Source organism: Solenopsis invicta, chromosome 14, assembly GCF_016802725.1.
Source record: "Solenopsis invicta isolate M01_SB chromosome 14, UNIL_Sinv_3.0, whole genome shotgun sequence".
Lineage (NCBI taxonomy): Eukaryota > Metazoa > Arthropoda > Insecta > Hymenoptera > Formicidae > Solenopsis > Solenopsis invicta.
In genome coordinates, this window is record NC_052677.1 from 16,871,317 (window position 1) to 16,891,012 (window position 19,696).

General features: G+C 31.2%; 2 protein-coding genes across 2 annotated transcripts; one reads left to right on the forward strand and one right to left on the reverse strand.

Moving 5' to 3' along the window:
• Positions 1-39: 39 nt before the first annotated feature.
• Positions 40-5,380, reverse strand: LOC105207800 (katanin p60 ATPase-containing subunit A-like 2). The gene is made up of 8 exons (XM_026132290.2): positions 5,196-5,380; positions 4,616-4,686; positions 3,600-3,779; positions 2,718-3,036; positions 1,978-2,146; positions 1,796-1,908; positions 1,190-1,395; positions 40-801 (listed from the first exon to the last, which is right to left on the reverse strand). Exons 1-8 carry the CDS (start codon positions 5,256-5,258, stop codon positions 417-419), a joined length of 1,506 nt encoding a protein of 501 aa, XP_025988075.1. The 5' UTR covers positions 5,259-5,380; the 3' UTR covers positions 40-416.
• A 62-nt stretch (positions 5,381-5,442) lies between these two features.
• On the forward strand, positions 5,443-19,330 carry LOC105207653. The gene is made up of 6 exons (XM_026132289.2): positions 5,443-5,597; positions 6,393-6,609; positions 7,751-8,283; positions 12,703-12,918; positions 14,472-14,620; positions 17,068-19,330. The coding sequence occupies exons 4-6, from the start codon at positions 12,840-12,842 to the stop codon at positions 17,239-17,241; spliced, it is 402 nt and encodes a 133-aa protein (XP_025988074.1). The 5' UTR covers positions 5,443-5,597; positions 6,393-6,609; positions 7,751-8,283; positions 12,703-12,839; the 3' UTR covers positions 17,242-19,330.
• The last annotated feature ends 366 nt before the right edge of the window (positions 19,331-19,696 follow it).

Sequence of the window (19,696 nt, forward strand, 5' to 3'; positions counted from 1 at the left end):
AAACTAATATATTCGTAAAAAAAAACATTTCTATCTCTCTTTATGTATGTATGTGTGGGTGTGTTTATATGTATATATTTGTATGTACAAATTCTCTTCGTAAAATTTATGTTAATTTCTTTATACATTTTAATATATATTTCAAATATATATGTTATAACGTGGCAGATTTTCTGCCTGGTCACTATGTATATGTATATATTTTGTTACATTTTTATTAACTAAAGATCTAATTTCATTAAAATGATTAGTATTAAAATGTATAATCAAATATAAATTTTACAAGTATTTTAAACGTACTCATGAAACATCACTTATTTTGCAAAAAATTGATCTATTCGTGAATATATTTGTTTCCTGTTGCAATTCTGTATGCGGAAAGGAAACTCTTAAGCTATTCCTATTATTTATTTTATTTATTTTGAGAAACCAAATTCCTTATGCCATTCCTTATACTTCGCGCTCATGTGTTTGGCGATGGGTTTTATCCTAAGTTTAGCAAGCGCAATGTGATTAATTTCACTGATCAGACCATCGTTTTGAATATCGTTTACAGAGATTGCTTTAGCTTCGAGATTCGCCCAAATGGGTCGCAATTGGTTGATCCACGCCTCTTTGCACAGCAATTTTAAATCCGCGCAAGAGTATCCTGCGGTTTCTTGCACGAGTTTGAGTATCTCCGGCGAATTGTACAGATCATCGCGCACGTAAGATTGCAATATTTCCAATCGACTAGCTTCGTCGGGTAGATCCACAAAAATCCGTTTTTCTAACCGTCGTAGCAAGGCTATGTCTATATTCCTAAAAAATACATAGAACCCAAGAGAATATTCTAGTCTAAAATGCGAAAAAATAATCCGTTAAAAAATTTTTGTTTTTTAAGAAAACTGCATATATTTTTCTTTCGTTTTGACATATCTGTTCGAATAAATTCGAGTTGATCTCGAACGAATAGAGATATCAAATAAAAGATTGTGAAATTTGAATAAATATTCAACATTATGAATCATTTAAATTAATTATATGCATGTCACAGAAATGCAAAAGAGGTATGCGACTAAGATAAAAGATTTTAAATGCAAATGAGCGAAAGTGGCAAATTCTAAAAGATGCAAAATGTACAAAAGTTACTTGAAATTGTCTCTTCTCGCATAAAATAATTTTGCATCTCTCTGTGTGCCTTGCTTACCATGGGACATTTGTAGCTGCTAACAATATTACATTTGTGTATTCCATTGACAATAAACCATCCAGTCTGGCGAGAAATTCTGCTCGAAATCTTCTGACAGGTTCCGAACTTGACGAGGTGTCATCTATATTTTTTGTTGTTGTCCAATCGATTTCATCAATAAAAATTATTGTTGGGGCGTAATGTTTAGCAAGATCGGTGAGCACCTACATTAAAAAATTCCTAGTTCGACTTAATTTGAATATGTGTTCAAACTTACCAGTATATTAATTAATAGTAACAGGTCAAATTATTATTTCGTCTTCGTAAGCTTTCGTTGGATGAAAAAGATGCATCGTAAATATAATTTTAATTATAAATGAAAAAGATGAAAGATAAAAATCGAGGAATTCATAAATATAAACATAATAAAATTTCAATATATTTTTATATAATATTAAAATTTTAGTTGCATTTATATTTAGAAATTTATCAATCTTTTTCTTTCGTCTTTTTCTTTAAACTTTAGATGGATGTTCATTACATGGGTATCTAGAATTCCGTCATCCATTGTAGAAATGGATATCTCGAGTAGAGTTGTGTCGACATGTGTCACGTTCAACTTACGCGAATATATTTTTCCGAATCACCTCTCCATTTGCTGATTACCGAGCTGGAAGTGATGTTAAAAAACGTCGATTGACATTCGGTAGCGACTGCTTTTGCAAGCATCGTCTTACCTATTCGGGAGTGAGTTTCTTCGTCAGTTTACCAATGAGCGACAAATGATTTCGATCGGTAATACGCACCGGTTCCCGGTGGACCATATAATAATACGCCTTTACAAGAACTGAGTTTTCCACTGAACAAGCTTGGATATTTCATGGGATAAAGTATAGCTTCTTTCAACAACATTTTGCAATCTTCCAATCCCTTTACATCGTCCCAATGAACATTCAAATTTTGTTGCACTATTTCCTACAAAGTATTACATTTTATAATCTTGTTCCGTTTTTTTTTTCTTTACTTTTCTTATGTAGCTATGTTTACATCGAATAATTTTGCTAAAGTATCCAAAAAATTTAGCTGAATACAAATCTGAAAAGGACATACAACAATGACGATAAATTCTGTAGAAAATTGTGATATTTTAACAATCGGTTTAAGCGTCGTCCTAAAATAGAATAAAATCAGTAAACAAATCTATCTTTAAACGTACACTTTGCTTTTTCTCATTTATTATTTTATTCGCTTTACTCTATTTTACCGCTCTGTAAATGCGAGTGATATTCCAAATTTGATTCAAGCGTCTTACATAATTATTTTGAGGATTCAACAAAATTATTTTCAGATCTAACTGAAATTTTAGGTACTTCAACAATGTTGTTCTTTTCGTATATACAGACAGTAATTACATAGTAATCGATATTTTTTTTGTGATTTGTATGGAATTGTTAATATAATTAATGAAGGATTATATTTTATTAAAGAGAAGATAAACATAATTTCTAATCAAAATACAGTACATATAGCATTTTTCGTTTCTTACCCGTGACATAACGTCTGCGATTTCTTTTAGTTCAGAGCCGAGTGGGTAAAGATTACCAATAGGCTTTAGTGGTTTTTCGTTATCGACGAAAGTTTCATCGTACATTGGTACTGGTACAGCGACTCGATCGCCACTTTCCGTGGGAAAGATCGGCGTCACTGTAATGCCAAGATTCAACTCATTCCACGTGGAAGCTTGTCCATGCTTCTGTGTGACTCTATTTTTGCCAATATTGTTGCTTTCCTCGGAAACGCGACTATCCTCCTGCTTGGAAGAGACCTTAGGAACTCTTTCCCTCTTGTTACTGTTATGCGTCACGCTGCGAAAGATAAAGTGGCTTCAAAGATGTAATGCATTTCTCCCATCTCTCGGAGATGCAAAATACCGAATCAATCAAGTTTAAATTGTTTTATAAACTTATTATGATATTTACTGTATTTAAAAAGTTTATTATGTTTAAGAAAGTAATTTTATGTTTTATTATTCCTTAGGAGAAGCTTATCTTCATGAAAGGAATGGTATTGTTGAAGTACCTAAAAATGTAGCTAAGTACAGATGAAAATAATTTTGTTAGACCATCAGAATAATTATGTAGAACACTTAAACTGATTGATCAGAATGTTCCAATTTGTTATAGCATTGCATGTCATGCTTGAGGGCCCTACATAATTATTTTGATGTCTAATAAAATTATATTCAGATCTGTATTTAGCTATATTTTTAGGAGCTTTACAAAACCATTCTTACCACGTTGGAATACAAAAGTAGACTTTCGTGTTTATTTCTATATATTTCATGAATTGTCAAAACCATTGTACCACTTTTGTTTCTCATATTTTATTCTGTATTATACACATATAGGCAATGAATCATATTCCTTACGTATTCTGAGGTATGTTCCCGACTTCTGTCTTCTTACATAACTTAGGATATCTGTTATACTTGGCGTAATGATAATCGGTGTACTCGAGAATGATAGTTTCCAGATCGATATTGTCGCACACGTGAACGTCTCGGGAGAGTTGAGCTTCCTTGAAGAGACTCTCTGCAGTATTGGAATAACTACGACGAACATCGATACGGGCAATGTATATTATTCTTGTTCCGCAATTATTTAATGATGTTAGTATGTCAAATTTGTAGTACTTTTTTAAATTAAAGAATTTTAATGTATAATAATATTTAAAATTTGCTGTAATATACAATAGTTTTTTAAAACGTTAAAACGTTTCTAATTGAACTTGTATGGAAACTCTTTTTAATTCTTTACATGTGTTATACATAAGCAAAAAGTATCTGACCAGTAAAATATCTCGAAAACAAGTTACAAGAACTATATGTATTTTTTTTACATAATATGATTCCTCTAATTATTCTGTATAAAAATATTAAATAGACTTATTGAAAAATCAAAAGTTTCTTAATATAACTTTTATCTTAAAAAATTGATTTTTTTTTCGAAAATTAGTTTTACTATTATTTGTTCCCCTTCAGATTATACAATGTTTATATGAAACTTTTTTTACAAACGTCTTGTTTTCGAGATATTTTATTGGTTTGATATTTTTTATTGACCAAAATAATATATTCACTCGCTCATCGTACATATTATTCATTTTATATTTACGTTCGTAATAACAATTTTTTTATATTAATGTTTAATTTAAAAATATTAGAAAGTTAAATATAAAATATTTATATGTAGAATAATACTATTAAAAATAATACTATTAAAGGAATCATATGTAAAAAAAAAACCATTTCAACATCTTGTTTTCGAGATATTTTGCTGGTCCGATACTTTTTGCTACCTGTATAAAAATCCTATATAGCATATGTAAAAAGTTAATATTTAAAAAAATTAGATATATTAATGTAGACGTTAGATCTTTGCTCACCCTTGTTCTTTTAAAAAAGCAACAATAAGATAAACGAGATGACGCCGACGTTCTTGCGCACGTTTCTCCTCCTAATTAACAATTAACGTATTAATCATTTAATTCAATTTATTTACTCTTTCGATCACGTACATGGAAAAAATAATTTTGCTAAAATACAAATCTGAAAACAATTGTATTGATATCGATTTAATATCGCGTAAGCTACTATTCATTTTTAATCTCACGTGTCTTTTACACATAGGTTGCTTTTAGCAGAAAAAGCAGCTTTGCAAATCATACCGTTGTAAAATGTTTTAATACAATTAGTTCATATATTCAGATCCGGTAAGAAATAATAGCAAAGACCAATCATATTAATGAATTTTACAACAATTGCAAAATTGCTTTATCCATTGAACGCAACCAAAGTAAATATACCTCGGTCGAAGATTGCCGGAAGGCGCCAATAAGCTGCGCCTGAAAGTTTGGGCGTAATACAGGAACGTGCAGATACAACCGATGCGATCTTACCTAGATGCTGGAAGTGGCTGAGACCACTCCAATAGAGTTTAATTGCGAAACGTGCTTTTATCCTTACTTTTTCGCGCGCTAAATGAGCAACGCGACCGGCTGCCGCATTCAACGACAGGCAGTCAGTCATGGTCCCTGCTCGTCGACGATGGAAGGACGACGCAAGGAAGTTATTCCTTTCCCACGCGATGTCAACGATAAACGTTAATTATTTTTTCGCTCACACTTGTATAATTCCGTTATATTTTTTTACAGGTTTGGTCGATGCAGGTCGATGCACTCTTGAAGTTTGAGGTTTGCGAAAGAAATGGAAGGACGCGTATGAAAGGATTCTACGGTTGTCATGGCGACGCTGTCGCGCATTCTCACTTATTGCCAGTAGAATGGAGTGAAGTGTAATTCTCGTCAAAGTGAGCAATGAGCAAATATAAAGATCGGAAAATGCCAGGTATCTGGACAAAAATACAAGGTTTTTATATTTTTTTTTATTTTCTAAGAAATTTTTAGAAATTCTTTTTAAGAAAATAGATAACTATTTTTCAAAATTACTTTTTATTCTTTATTATTATTATTTATTATTGTTTAAAGATTGATTTTCTATTTTTAAAATAAAAATGGAAAAAGTAATTTATTTACAATATATTTATTTGACCTTTGCATGATTTATTGCTGTCATGAATTTTAAAACACTGCGCGATTATCATCAAAATTAGAATTATCTTAATAACTTAAATTTTTGTAAGAGAATATAGACCGAAATACAACTAATTAAAGTACAAGTCTAATTCGGTCAGAGCTCGATATTCATGCTAATTTCTTGTGTGATTTTATATACCTTTTGCATGTTTCTCAAACTGTGCGTCGAATAAATTTTCAGTTTTGAAACACAGTTATAGGATAAGCAAGAATAGCAAAAATTGATAATCAAGTCAACAATAACGATGCCGGCAAGCATCTGTTATCCCTTATCCTCCCAAATACTGTAAAGAAGTTGCGAAAATTAATGTGCTGTCTGAGGTGTTATTTTTCACCTGATAGAAGACACTTTCAGTTCGTATTTATGTTTCTAAAGTTTTATTTTTAATTTTTGTTCAAGAAATATATTCCAAAAATAAAGTGGTACATCAATATCGGTGACCTACTTTCTATTTTTTTTATTTAAAAGAAATAGAAAATCAATCTTCAAGCAAAAATAAAAGACAAAAATTAATTTTTATCCATTAAATACTTATTTATCCATTTTTCTGGATAAAAAACGAAACAGTTCGTAAAAACTTCATAAAAAAATTGAAGTGACAATGCAGGAAATCTCCTTAATTTAAATCACGATCCCAAAGCGAATTGCAATCGGGTCCACGTAAGGAAGAATAATGAATATTTACTATTAGCAATGGATCATGGATGACGATGGAGGAAATCCGAGAGGATTACCATTACCGTAATATATCGGAAATTAAATGGGAGATTGAACGAATAATAAGGTAACTTATTAAAATTGATAATCCTGAAATTGACTTAAATCAATTGAGTCAAAATGACGTATATGTATTTTTTGTAAGGTTGAATCATAACTAATTGAAAAGTTAAATATGAAAGTTAAAAAGTTGTTAACTTTTAACTTAACTTAGTTAATTTTAAATGATTTTGATTTTTAACTTCAACTAGGTATTCTTAAAACACAAACTTTAATTTATTAATTTTTTTTTCTAAAAATTTTATTTTTGTACAGAAAAAAAATTACAAAAAAAGAATATGCAACGAAAAACAATATTTTATATAAACTTAATTTTCGAATAAAGTTAAAATTACAATTAAAACTTTACTTAATGATACACATTATAATTGTTGAATGGTGAAAATTAAAATTGAAGTTATCTACACATTTTTTAATTTATTGAAAAATAAACTTTTACTTGGAGTTGAATTTTACTCATACATGTCTTAACGATGTTACAATGCAAAATAATTTCTAAAAAAGTAAGTCTTTTACGACTGAACTGACTAAAGAATTAAAATAGCTAAATACAAATAATTGATTATACGTGATTAATAATTATAATTAATAGTATTACATTTATATATTTATCAAGCAATGATATTCTAAAATATAATCTAGCTGCAAAAGCGCCTCATCACATTTTCTATTGAAATATAATAATTCCATATAATTGATTTAATTGATTTTACGTTAAGAGGATCTCGCGCGAGTGTCTTAAGCGTACTTTGGGATTGCCTTCAAAGCCAATTGTGCAAATCCCTAATACTCGCGGGCAAAAATTGACCGAGCTCCATCCGATCAAGTATCCAGGATCTTATGGCATTGAAGTTTTATTTTCAAATCTGCTCCGCATTTCTTTCCCTTAGGCATTTAATTTGCAACGTTATCTGACAATACAATAAATTTTTATCAAAGTAACCGCGATAATCGCACGCAAGGTAGTATTTTATTCTTTGAAAAAGTTTCTGTCGATTTTTTTAATCGCTCCAACTCATCTCAAGTGATAATAATCTCTAAATCAATTTCAGTCGATTTGTATTGTGGTTCAAATTGCAAGAAAAAAAGAACACAAAAGTAATTTTGCGACAGCGATTGCATAAATGTGTTTTTTTTTTGTTTTATAGACGGTGACAGCGACGGCGACGACAGCAACGGCAGGGGTACGCTACCATGGGGGTGGCTTCGTTTCAGCGTAGCGAGAGAAAGAGAGAGAAAGAGAGAGAGAGAGAGGGGGGCAGACGATGCGCGGAACGTATTCGATCGACCCGCGTGAGAGGAATGAGCTTGTACTGCGACAGAGTTCAGTCAGTCGGTCGGCACGGTGCCGCTACCAACCGCTGCATCGCGTTGAGCCTCTCAACGGAGGTCTCGCGACAAACACGCAGCCGGTACGTTCCGCACCCCTTTTCTTTCTTTCTCTCTTTCTTCCGCTCTCACCATCTGGAGCGTCATCCTGAACGGAGAATCTTTTCACTAGAATTTCTGTCCCACTGCAAGATAAATTGCGAAATCGACACGCGGTCGAAATCGGTATATTCAAAATTGTGCACGCACGTCACCACCCCTGCCGTCGTCGAAGAGGAGGAGAGCACACGTGCACGCACGAGGGGGCGACGTGCGAAGCGGATGATTGGCGGAGCGATGTAGTACGAATAAGGTAATGCAACCCTTTTTCTCCCTCTCTCCCATGCGTCACGTCCGTGGCGCAGGTATTACTATGCGGATTTATTTCCGGCCGGCCTGGATATAACCGATGGTGACACCCGTTGCACACGGTGAACCTGCGAGAGAGCTGGTCCCACCGTGTCAGCTGTGTGGACTGATTACGATACACCCGGGGCCGCTTGACGTCATATCCTCGTGCCCCGCCGCCGCCGACGAGCGCAATTTCACAACGGATATGAGCGTCGCCTTCGTGTCGTTGACATCATTTTCCCGCGGTTCCGTTGTGATTTTGCTCTGACACCCCTTTATCCCTCATTTCGGCTTCCCTTTTTTATTATCAATTCGGGAATATATACGAGTGTAATATACGAAGACCGCTCTTTCCGTTTCATTTCCCTCGTGAGAATTTCTCTCAGAATTTTTACTCGAATTGGAGCACTCCCCAGAAATGTTGAAAAAGTCTGCATTTTTTCTTACAATTTTTTATATTTGAGGTATTCTAGAATTGTCTAAGATTTCTAAGTTTCATTATCATATAATATTTCTAAAATATACTTTAAAACTTTTTCAAACTTCATAAGATTTCATCAGAAATTATTGATTGAGGAGTCTTATTTCAGAATCTATATATGTATATGAAGAATTCTAAAAAAAATGTAGAAACTTTCTCAACATTCCTGAAAAGTGTTTCAATTTGTATAAAAAGAACCGAGAAATTTTCTGAAAAATCGTAAAATTAAATAAATATTTTGAAAAATTCTCAAGTTTATCTAAAAGTTCCGAAAAATTATATGAAAAATTTTCATCCCCAGTTCTGATTTACACAACATTCTTTCCTTCAAGAAAATATTTTTAAGAATGCTCCTGAAAAATGTTAAACTATTAAGATCATTAATGGTTTAATACATTGAAAGGAATCAATAAAAAAAGAAAGATAAGACCGCATGCTTACATATCAACGATCACACGATATAATACTGATGTATCACTATCATTACAATCCACAATTGAGCAATTTTAAATCAAGCGTTACTGTGCTTAGAATAAATGAATAAGGTACTTGGATCAAATAAGACTCCACACGACAAATAAAGTCCAGTTTTGAATTTATCACACGACTTATGCCTAGAGCATACGATTAAAAGATATGTAGGTAAAAAGAAGCTGGGGATCAGCAGCAACGCGTCTGTTTAGTGTTTAGTGCAATAAAAACTTGTGACGAAATAGGTGTACGAGTCGTTTTTATAAAAATTTATTGCAAAGTTTATTAAATATACATTATTTTACAGTGTCTCATAATATAACTATAGAAAATAATAAATTTATATTTTGATCTTTTGAATAAGTATATCTCTTGTTTTTTAGAGACAACATACTCATTAAATAAGGACCACTTATATGTTATTTGTTTGCGTGTGAAACTTATATTAAAAGATAACGCTTGTTAATACTGCTAACTTTTGAGAAGTTAAAATTGCACTCAAATAGCTAGACACTTTGAAAGATTAAAAGATTAATTAGAGATAAAATTGAAGATAATTGTGGCCGGTATTCATAATCAGTTCTTATATTTAAGTCTAAGTACCGTCTTAAGATGTCATTAATTAATCACAAAGCCATATTAACATCTTAATACTTGAGATGGTCTTGAAAAAAACTGGCTTTAAGAACAGAGTATGAATACCGTCCTACAATATTTAACAGTGAAGTTTAAGGAATTTTATTAATAATAAAATAATTGATTAATAATAATTTTAAAAATTGATGAAAAAGTCACACACAATGTTTAATTTCTTTGCAATTTTCAATTTATTTTTTATTCGGATCTTATCATATTCATATAACAAGATAATGAGTTAAAAAAAATATTTTATATGAAAGATATAGTTTATTTTTATGAGTTATTCGAATAAAGATTTTATTTTTACAAAGTTTATTTTAATAGCTCCATAAATAGTTTTTGAAGAAATAAAATAAATTAAGTGGGCTTTATTCAAGTCAGGTACTTTACAGGCATTTTGTTGCTTAAAATTTTCGACAAACTCATATTGCGATATGTAAATTTGAGATTACCGCATATGTTCCAAGGCAAAATCCTACTTCCGCACACTCGAAAAATTTACATTTCGTGGTAGTTGCATTTTAATACAGTTACCACAACTTAGTTAAAGTCACCAAGATTTCACAGTGACGTTGCAGATTTAATTAACTTAATGTATCACCAACTACAAGGGAGGATGAAAATTTTTAATATTCTGGTTTTTTCATTAGCACAAAAGAAAAGTGATATTGAAGCTATATTAGTTACAAATTTTAATTTTTTTTTTATATTTTAAAAGTATATGATCGTAATAGGATATCTTTTTTCCCGTTATTATTACATTATCTTGAAAGTCAGTGTGTCTCTTTATATAAAATAATTTATTCTACATTAATCATAAATTTTCTGAAACATTAAAATATGCGTTAATGCATTCTAATATATGTGTATAACAAGTAATATGTACATACAACATTCACATATATGTAATAGATGTACATATAATAAATAATCTCTTTAACATTTTTAAAACGTGATGATAAATTTAAATTTTCCATTTGGTATTCATGAATTGCAAGCAGTTTCATTAAAATTGGAATTTGTAAAATTGCCGAGGTTTTCTCGCTAGCAAGCTTCGCATTTAACTTTTTATTGACAAATTTTTGTCGCTCTTGAAAGTACACGAGATCCAAATTATTGGATTTAAAATAACAAAATTTTAATTAGAAAATTGTTGCAATCTGTAAATATAATTCTTTAATTTTATCAGTAATTGATATATTTTACTAATTTATTTTTATCTAAACGTTTGCAGTAGTAAACAATAGTCCTATTTTATAAAACAGAAACCTATTAACATAGATTTCCATCTCTTTCTTTTGAAATTTAAATAAATTTAACTAATATTAAAAAATTCATTTAATCCCTTCAGTGTTTGTGATTTTATTTTAATCTATTTTGTTGCTTTGTAAATACATAATAGAAGTAAGCACATAAAATAGCGTAAGTAGGAAGAAAACTTAGCTGATGGCTAACTGTCGATTGAATCTATACATACAATAACGTAAGCATAAACGACGTGGCGCGATAAAGTTTGTCTTTGCATATGGGATTGCACGATAGCTTTGAGAATCATTATGCCGACGATCGATTTTACCCACATTCACGTGACCTTACCAACTGCAAAATGTTAATTCACGTATAAATTTTAACACGCACAATGTCACAATAAATTCCAATTAGGTGTATATTAAATGTACGAAAATGAGCTCCAACGATTGATCGTATTTCTGTCATTGATGAACGATAAAAGATTCTATCCGCCTATTTACGGCGTTGAAAAGTTTCTACCAAAGTTATTTATCAACTTCAAACTTTGCGTTGGCACGACGAACAAGTTCAAGAACGCTACTGGTGCGCCGTTTACACTTTGTATGACGCATACTTGGCAAACGGAACCGCGTTACATCGAAACAGTCGATTACATCGCGAATATGGACTTGAGTCTCGTAAACTTTCAAGGGTGACAAAAAGAATTGTCAATAAAAAGTCAAAGTTTGCTGGCGAGGAAAGCACAACTCGCCAGCAATTTTGCAAATTCCGATTTTAATGAAACTTTTACGTGTATATCAAGATTCCAATTCATGAATAGCAAATGGAAAATTTAAACTTAGTCTCATACGTATAGGTATAATCTACAATCTAAAAATAAATAGCTACATAAATACTTGAAAAAGTTTTTGTTTAATAATAAAAGATGATTCTATATAAATATCACGTAGTATATTTAGATTTAAAATATTAAAATCATTATAGCTGGAACGTCTTTTATTATTAAACGTTTGTTTTGGAAAAAATGTCTTAAATTATATACATTTAAAATATTTAAACAAACGGAGATGCGAGAAATAAAAATTTTAATAGAGGAGAAGTATGTTATAATTACGCTAATGTGTGTGAATACATAATAGCTGACAATTGTTATAAGACATTTTTTTCTTTTAACACTTTCTTATAAAAGTGTAGTATTATATATTATATTTGCGATTTAGGAAATAATATCAAACATTATATCGCGCGAATTGAATAAATTTATGCATATGAAAATTAAAAGCGTCACGTTCTCTGCTGTTCGTGGAACGATTCGCCGTTTACGCACTGCGTAATCTTCCGCAGACATCAACAGCCATTAAGTTATTCTGCGTTTCTCGCGAATATGCAATTTCGCAAATATGTTATGCGTCAAGCATCCGTCGTAATTGGGTTTTAAGGTCGAGACAGCAATTATCGTGCTCGTTACGATTCATTAGATCAGGCCCACGCGAGATTGATCTAATACGATGACAAATGTATCCTGATTCTTTCGCGCAGGCAACATGTTCCTGTTGCTGCCAGTGCACGGACGGAGATTGCTGCAGTAGCCGAGGGCAGTTCTCCAATCACACTGAGAGACTACCTATCGATACAAGCACGTCCCGATTTTTTTCCAAATAAACATCCCACGGATCATGAAGTGGCCCTCCATCAGCAAGACATTCACGTGGACGTTCTGCCTGTCCACCCTTTTATTCCTGCCGACGAGAACAAGTAAGGCGCGACATGCGAAAATAACAAACATGTAAAAAGAAAAAAAATCGGTATACAATTATTACAGAAGGATAGAAAGAGTGTAGAGATAGCTTTATTTTTGGTAGAATAAAACTGGTTGAAAGTACTGAATGCATATAAAAAGAAGTGTTTAATTTTGGGATATTAAAAGACGTTTTATTTCCATCTTTTTAGGTACTTAACAATGTTTTAGTTTTAAACAGTATTTAGATTTAAAACACTGAAACGTTTTAAAACTGAAATCTTTAATAGCTTTAGTGTTTTAAATCTAAATACCGCTCAAAATGAAAACATATTTAAATATTTACAAATAAAGAAATAACATTTTAATATCTTAAAATTAAACACTTCTTTTCGCGTGATGTAACACGTTACATTTATAATGTAGGAATCGTGACTGAATTGTTCGAATGAAAACTACAAGTACCTTGAGAGTTCCGGGTAGAAATGTCTATAATAATACTTTTCAAATCTATTTTTGAATATCCATGAAACAATTAATATATAAGAATAATACAAAATTTCCTTATATTATTAAATTTCACATTATTAAAAGAAATCTGAAACATAATTATAAACTGTTTTATCAAAGAGATTTTATAAAAGAGATATAAATTACAATATTATACAGAGTCTTTTGAACGCGATATATCTTTATACGTTCTGCTCTTGTTGCTTTAATTATATATATATGATATTCTTGGTTTTTCTCTATATACACGCAGAAAAATGTCATTTTCGTGAAAAGTGATTATTTACTCAACTTTCAATTTTCTTCTTCTAATAATGGTTTTCTTTACAAAGAATATTTTCTTGGTAATAGACTTCTGTGTTCATACAAAAATATATATATACTTGAATTAAATAATTATTAATTATTTCAAATATTTCGTAAATTCTTCATAAACATTAAGTTTATTCAAAATTTATTCTGAAAATTCTAGTAATTTAATATTTCAATTAAGACTATTAAGTTAAAATAAAAATTTGATTTGCTCATTCTGATTTTTTTTTGATACAATTGTAAAAATATTCTTCGAAAAAGTATAAATTTTTTTTTTAGTATATGATCGGTTTTTCTAAAATTTGTGACGAGTATATTTTAAGATAATTAGTAGGAAAATATCCTTTATTAAAGATAATCGTTACATACTAAAAGAAGAAAGTAATTTCAGTAATCGTTGCTCTTAGTAATAGAATTGACATTTTTCTGTGTGTACCTCTCTCAAGTATTAATTTTTAATTCGAATTGATATTTTCTTGTGCGTCACTGGTTTTTTAATATAATACAATCGATCTGAATCTAAGCAATTCTATTTAAAGAATGCTAAGATAATTTATTATTTAAATGCTGAAATTTTCGTAAATGGCTGAGGAAAGTTTAATGTCGATTTTAAATTATTGACGATATACGTATATGTATACATTGTCCACTTCCAAATAAAGTTTGAAAGTTATTGTACATGTGGCGTATGATTGCGGGAACCAGGTTACACAACTGCCAATTCGCGCGATGTGGTCAATTGTTTCAGATGCCCTGGAGGAGAATTGTACAGATTTTCAGGGTGGCACTGTCAAACACGGTCTCTTTTATGTGCCAGGACCTGCGGTCTGCAGTCTCTGCGTCTGCTATCATTCCGAGCCATTGTGGTGTAAAGCCATTTACTGTACGCCACCGTATGTGAGTATCCGAAAAAATATGATGAGCGCATGTACATGGAAAGAACCGTTCTGCTGAAGTTCTATGATAATTTAGCTAGATACAGATATCAAGATAATTTTCTCTTTGGAGAGTTACAATATTTTTCTTGCACAAATACAGCATTCACTGTGAGTGTTTATTTATATATTATATTGATTATGTTAATAAGATGAATTAAGGAAAGGGTGAAGAATCTTTGCATATAAATGTCATGAGTTTCAAGGAAAAGCCTCGAGCAAATGCCATTTGTATACGACTATAATAATAATAAAAGCCATTAAATTGCGTTTGTTAGGAAGAAAATTTACCGCAGCTATTTTTTGTAGTACATTTTCCACTGGTTCTTACTTTACTTTTTAATTACCGTGAGGCAATAGCTCAGTACAATTAAAATTTTCCATCCACCATAAACGACAAAGGTAATTTACTGGCGCAATAAGAAATATAAAAACGAGCGCAGTTTCACGAATAAATCGCGTTTCTCTCGACGACCTTGCAACTTACATATGTGCATAACACTTGTCGCTTTAACTGCATTTTAATTATTCTCCCTCTTTCTCTTTCTCCATTTTTTTTCTCTCTCTCCACCCGCGTCACCGATTAAAATCGATGTCGTACATGCACCGCCGTATGAAGTAGCACAAAGTTCAGTGTCGTACATTACGCACTAAATGACCCTTATGTCGCTAATAAGCGCACAATCGGCTTTATACAGTTCGCAAGTGGAAATTTCTTAGTAACTGCCTTAGTAATTGCCGAAGTAAACGTATTACCTCGATAATACTGGATGATATTGATAATGGACAGGGCACAAAGAATAATGTAATACATTCTGATAATCTTTCTTATTAGATTTGGTTTTTGAAAATAATATCTCTTCTGTCTTATCGTCTTTTTTTATATTAAAAATAAAATAACGGGATCAAATGGCTTGAAAAATATTCGTGTGTGTATTCTCGCGATAATGTCTTAAAAGTCGAGCATTCTGCTAGCAAATGTAATTTACTTGAAACTTATTTTAACAAGTCTTGCTTAATTTTAATTTGCCTCTCAGATGAGAAACAATTAGAAATACGTTTTCTGGTATAAATGAGCGTTAATTCGATTGCTCAACGGAATGATTAATAATCGCTTTATTAAATTCCTCTTGGAGTTTATAAGTGTGCCACATTGGACAAAAGTTCGTTAAGAAGACTTTTCCAATATAATTCTCACGTGGCATTAAAAATGTAATACATTCATGTTAAATCTTTACATCTTCAATATTTAATTATATTACTTAAAAAACGTAAGTATAATTATTAGTAATATTTATCCTTATACAATTAATTGTATAATTTGATTATTCTTACGAAAGACTAAGAATATCGATTAATCGCGTGTCATAAGGTTTTTTTATGAATGTGCAGGCGCATAGATGCCACCAGATTATACACGTTCACGCAATTAACTCGTCACATCGTTAAATACATCTATGCACGTACGGTTTTGCGAGCACAGTGTGACGCATTTTTTTCTTTCTTTTTTTGCGACAGATCTCATGTAGGGCAGTAGGGCCTGCTGCACTACAATTTGCATGCGACGGATTTTGCTAATCTTGATTACGATTGCAATATTGTCTGTTGCTATGTGCGAGAATTCAGTTGAGTTATTGCACGCGAGAAATGAATGAAATGTGTTGTTGAAAATTGTTTATTATAAATGAGCTAATTAATTTAATTTAATTTTTATAAATTCTGCACTGTATACACTCATAAAAGAAATTTATTTCAATTTTAGTATATTAAATTTAATTTTTGATATATTAGATTTAATTTTTAGGATATTAAAACATTTTATTTTTGTCTCCTCTTTTCTTAAATACTGAAAAATGTTTTAAATGGTGTTTAGATTTAAAACACTAAGATGTTTAACTGAAACATCTTTAACTCTAGAGCGCTATCCATATTTTTTGATATTATTTGTGCAGATACATTGAAAAAAAAATGTTAATTTGAATTAAAAAAAAAAAAAAAACAAGAAGAAATTGCTAGTAGCTACCAAATGTTGAGTGAAATAATGTCAATTAAATATTTAGTTAACAAAACTAAAAAAAAAAAATTTCTAAATATTTAGTAAGTATTATCAAACGGTTATATTATTATGTTTGTTATAATGCTTACTATTTAGAAAGGTAAAATTATTTTTGGTTTTATTAATCGCATATTTAATCAGTATTATTTCAATCAACATTTGGTAGCTGTTGTCAAAACTTTTTTTCCAATGTATCTTCAATGTTCAATGTATGAAAACTTATGAAAGAGAGGAGGAGATTTGAAATAATATTTACTTAATTCAAGTAATTTACATTATATATTTTTCTGCATGTGTGACGTTTTCAATTATTCTCAAATCCTATTCGATATCGCGTCGTGATTGTTTCGCAGAAATGCAAAAGGTTCCGCGTGGGTGAACGCTGCTGCGAATTCGAGTGTCTCGACGATAGCGACGATTGGAGTGGTCCGGACGTGTACGACGCGGCGGGATCGTCCAGAGTCCAGGAACAGAGCCTTGGCCTGTGCTTGTTCGGCCTATTGATCGCGTTATCGATGGTGCCTTAGTTAATGATCGGACGAGATCCGCGGTCATCATCGCCACAGATCGCCTTCTTCCCGTAGGACAATTCGAAGAATTCGTCTGTTAGTGATATCGATGTGATGACGATGGCAATGACGACAGAATTACGTACAAGAAATCCTCGAAGGCAGGTTTGTCTCCTATTTGCGAGTACGCGGTATTTCGGTGAACGATATGTTCTTTAGTAATTAGGTCGTCCATTTGTAATAGCGCGAGCTCAGTTGATCGAGAACTGAAGTTCCCTCCGGCAGAGCGACACAGTCAAATCGAAGATTGATCAAGTCACTTTTTTTAAAAATTGTAAGAGAATATTTATTTCGTGAAAAAAAAATGTAATGGAATTCGAACTATCAATCGTTTCGAATAGTAGATTTCATTAGTTATTGTTATTGTTACTGTATCACTAAAGAAGTTAAGGAAATATATTTTTCATTTTTTTTTATAGCTTTGAATAAGAGCAAAATTTATAAAAAAAATTGTGGATTTGATCTGGCGACAGGAACAAGTCTTTGTTTTTTTTTTTATTTTTCTCAATTTTCCAGTTTCTTTCAAAACCCACTTTCTCATATTTTTCCACTTTGTCAAATTTGATGTGATAACACTTATCAGACGGCACGCGATATCGAGAGTTAAAACCTGCCCGTATTCGAAGGAATGACGTGGGTAGCTGTTGGCCTAATCCGAACACTCAGATGTCAGCCACTGTCGTGTACGAGGTACTTGATCTCGTTTCGAGTAAAATTCAGCATTTTATTGTTCAGGAAACATGTGCAATATACAATGCGTGAATATTTAAAATTATTATCAGAAAACTGATTCGGTGCTCAACTCTCGGTACTAAGCTACACGGTTTAACCGGTATCGATGCTCGAAAGTAATCGTAATGAATAAAAGATATTGTAATAATGTAAAAATTGACAAGAACATACAACTCAAAAAAGAGGTGTTTAATTTTAAGATATTAAAATGTTTTATTTGTATCTCTGTTTTATAAATAGTTAAAATATTTTAGTTTGAAACGATGTTTATAGATTAAAACTAAAATATTTTTAAGTGTTTAAAAAACAAAGACGGAGATAATACGCTTTAATATCTTAAAATTGAGCATTTTTTAAAAGTATGTTATTACGTATCAATCATGATGTATTTAATTTATTTCTGTTTCCGTTTTTTAAATACTTAAAAATGTTTTAGTTTTAAATGTGTTTAAATTAAAAATGTTTAGAGTTCAGTTTTAGCGTTTTAAATCTCAACACTATTTAAAACAAAAATATTTTTAATTATTTGAAAAACGGAGTTAGAAATAAATCATTTTGATATCTCCCATCTAAAAAGTAAACATGTCTTTTTTGAGTGCATGGGTATCTGATCCTCGATTTTTTGATAGAACTCGCGCTCGATGGACGACCGAGAAAGGAGACTGATTGTGAGAAACGATCGAGATCTTACTCGCACGAGGATAGCAAATCAAAATTTTTATTTTTCCATTGTCGCGAAACGATATGTGATAGCGAACGTGTCAACTTGAGAAATTAGCGGGTGGAAACCCAAGTCTCTTGTCGACAAGCGCCGGGAAATTCCGTCGAGTGCGTGATATACTCTTTGTTTGAAAGAGAGGGAGACTCGTTTCAATCTCCAATTCAATCGATTTTATCGTTCGTTCGCTTCGCTGTACGGTAAATGTTGGATTCACCGGTAAACAGGCGTTCCTTTTAAAAAGACAATTCACCATTTCCCTGATTAAAATGCATAACAAAATCGGGAGCTCGGATGTGATAAACAAATGTCCATCGGTTTATATTGGTTTCGGATTTGTTTCGTTTGCAATTGTACATCGTTCGCAGATTTCTTTTCAATAATCACCCGATGTTTATTCCACGTGCGCGAGAAAGTTTTTCATTACGAAGGACAATTTGTTTTGCAGCCATCATATTGTCAAGTCTAATGGCTTGTTTGTGTTACAAAGTTTTATTATGATTTCATGTAAATTGATTTTATACGGTATTGCGTTCCCTGATAACATTTTTTTCTTAGATTTTTGCATATAATTTTCCAGAATTTCTACCTAAATCTTCCTAAATTTCAAAAATCCTCAAAGTTTCTGTATTAATTTTATAATTTTATAAAATTTTATAATAATTTTATAAATTTTAAAACTTTTTGAAAAAATTCTCAGATTTTTTTTGTAAGAATTGGAACCCTTTCCAGAAATATTGAGAAAGTCTATATCCTTTTTTTTTTTCTAATTCATATATATAAATTTTGAAAATCCTAAGATTTCTCATTTTACAATTTCTGTTAAAATCTTATTAAATCTGAAAAAAATAAAAATATTTTTTAGAAATTCTAGGATATGTGTGTACATCTTAAAAAATCTTAGAATATTCACATATATGAAAATTTCTAAGAAAAAATGCAGACTTTCTCAGTAGTTCAATT

Excerpts from the sequence above, each read along its gene's own strand:
- LOC105207653 (XM_026132289.2), top strand. The coding sequence starts at position 12,840 with ATGAAGTGGCCCTCCATCAGCAAGACATTCACGTGGACGTTCTGCCTG. Across the intron at positions 12,919-14,471 it reads ATTCCTGCCGACGAGAACAA|ATGCCCTGGAGGAGAATTGT; the intron begins GTAAGGCGCGAC and ends CAATTGTTTCAG. Across the intron at positions 14,621-17,067 it reads TTTACTGTACGCCACCGTAT|AAATGCAAAAGGTTCCGCGT; the intron begins GTGAGTATCCGA and ends ATTGTTTCGCAG.
- LOC105207800 (XM_026132290.2), bottom strand. The coding sequence starts at position 5,258 with ATGACTGACTGCCTGTCGTTGAATGCGGCAGCCGGTCGCGTTGCTCAT. Across the intron at positions 3,037-3,599 it reads GGGAACATACCTCAGAATAC|CGTGACGCATAACAGTAACA; the intron begins GTAAGGAATATG and ends TATCTTTCGCAG. Across the intron at positions 2,147-2,717 it reads TCGCAGACGTTATGTCACGG|GAAATAGTGCAACAAAATTT; the intron begins GTAAGAAACGAA and ends AATACTTTGTAG.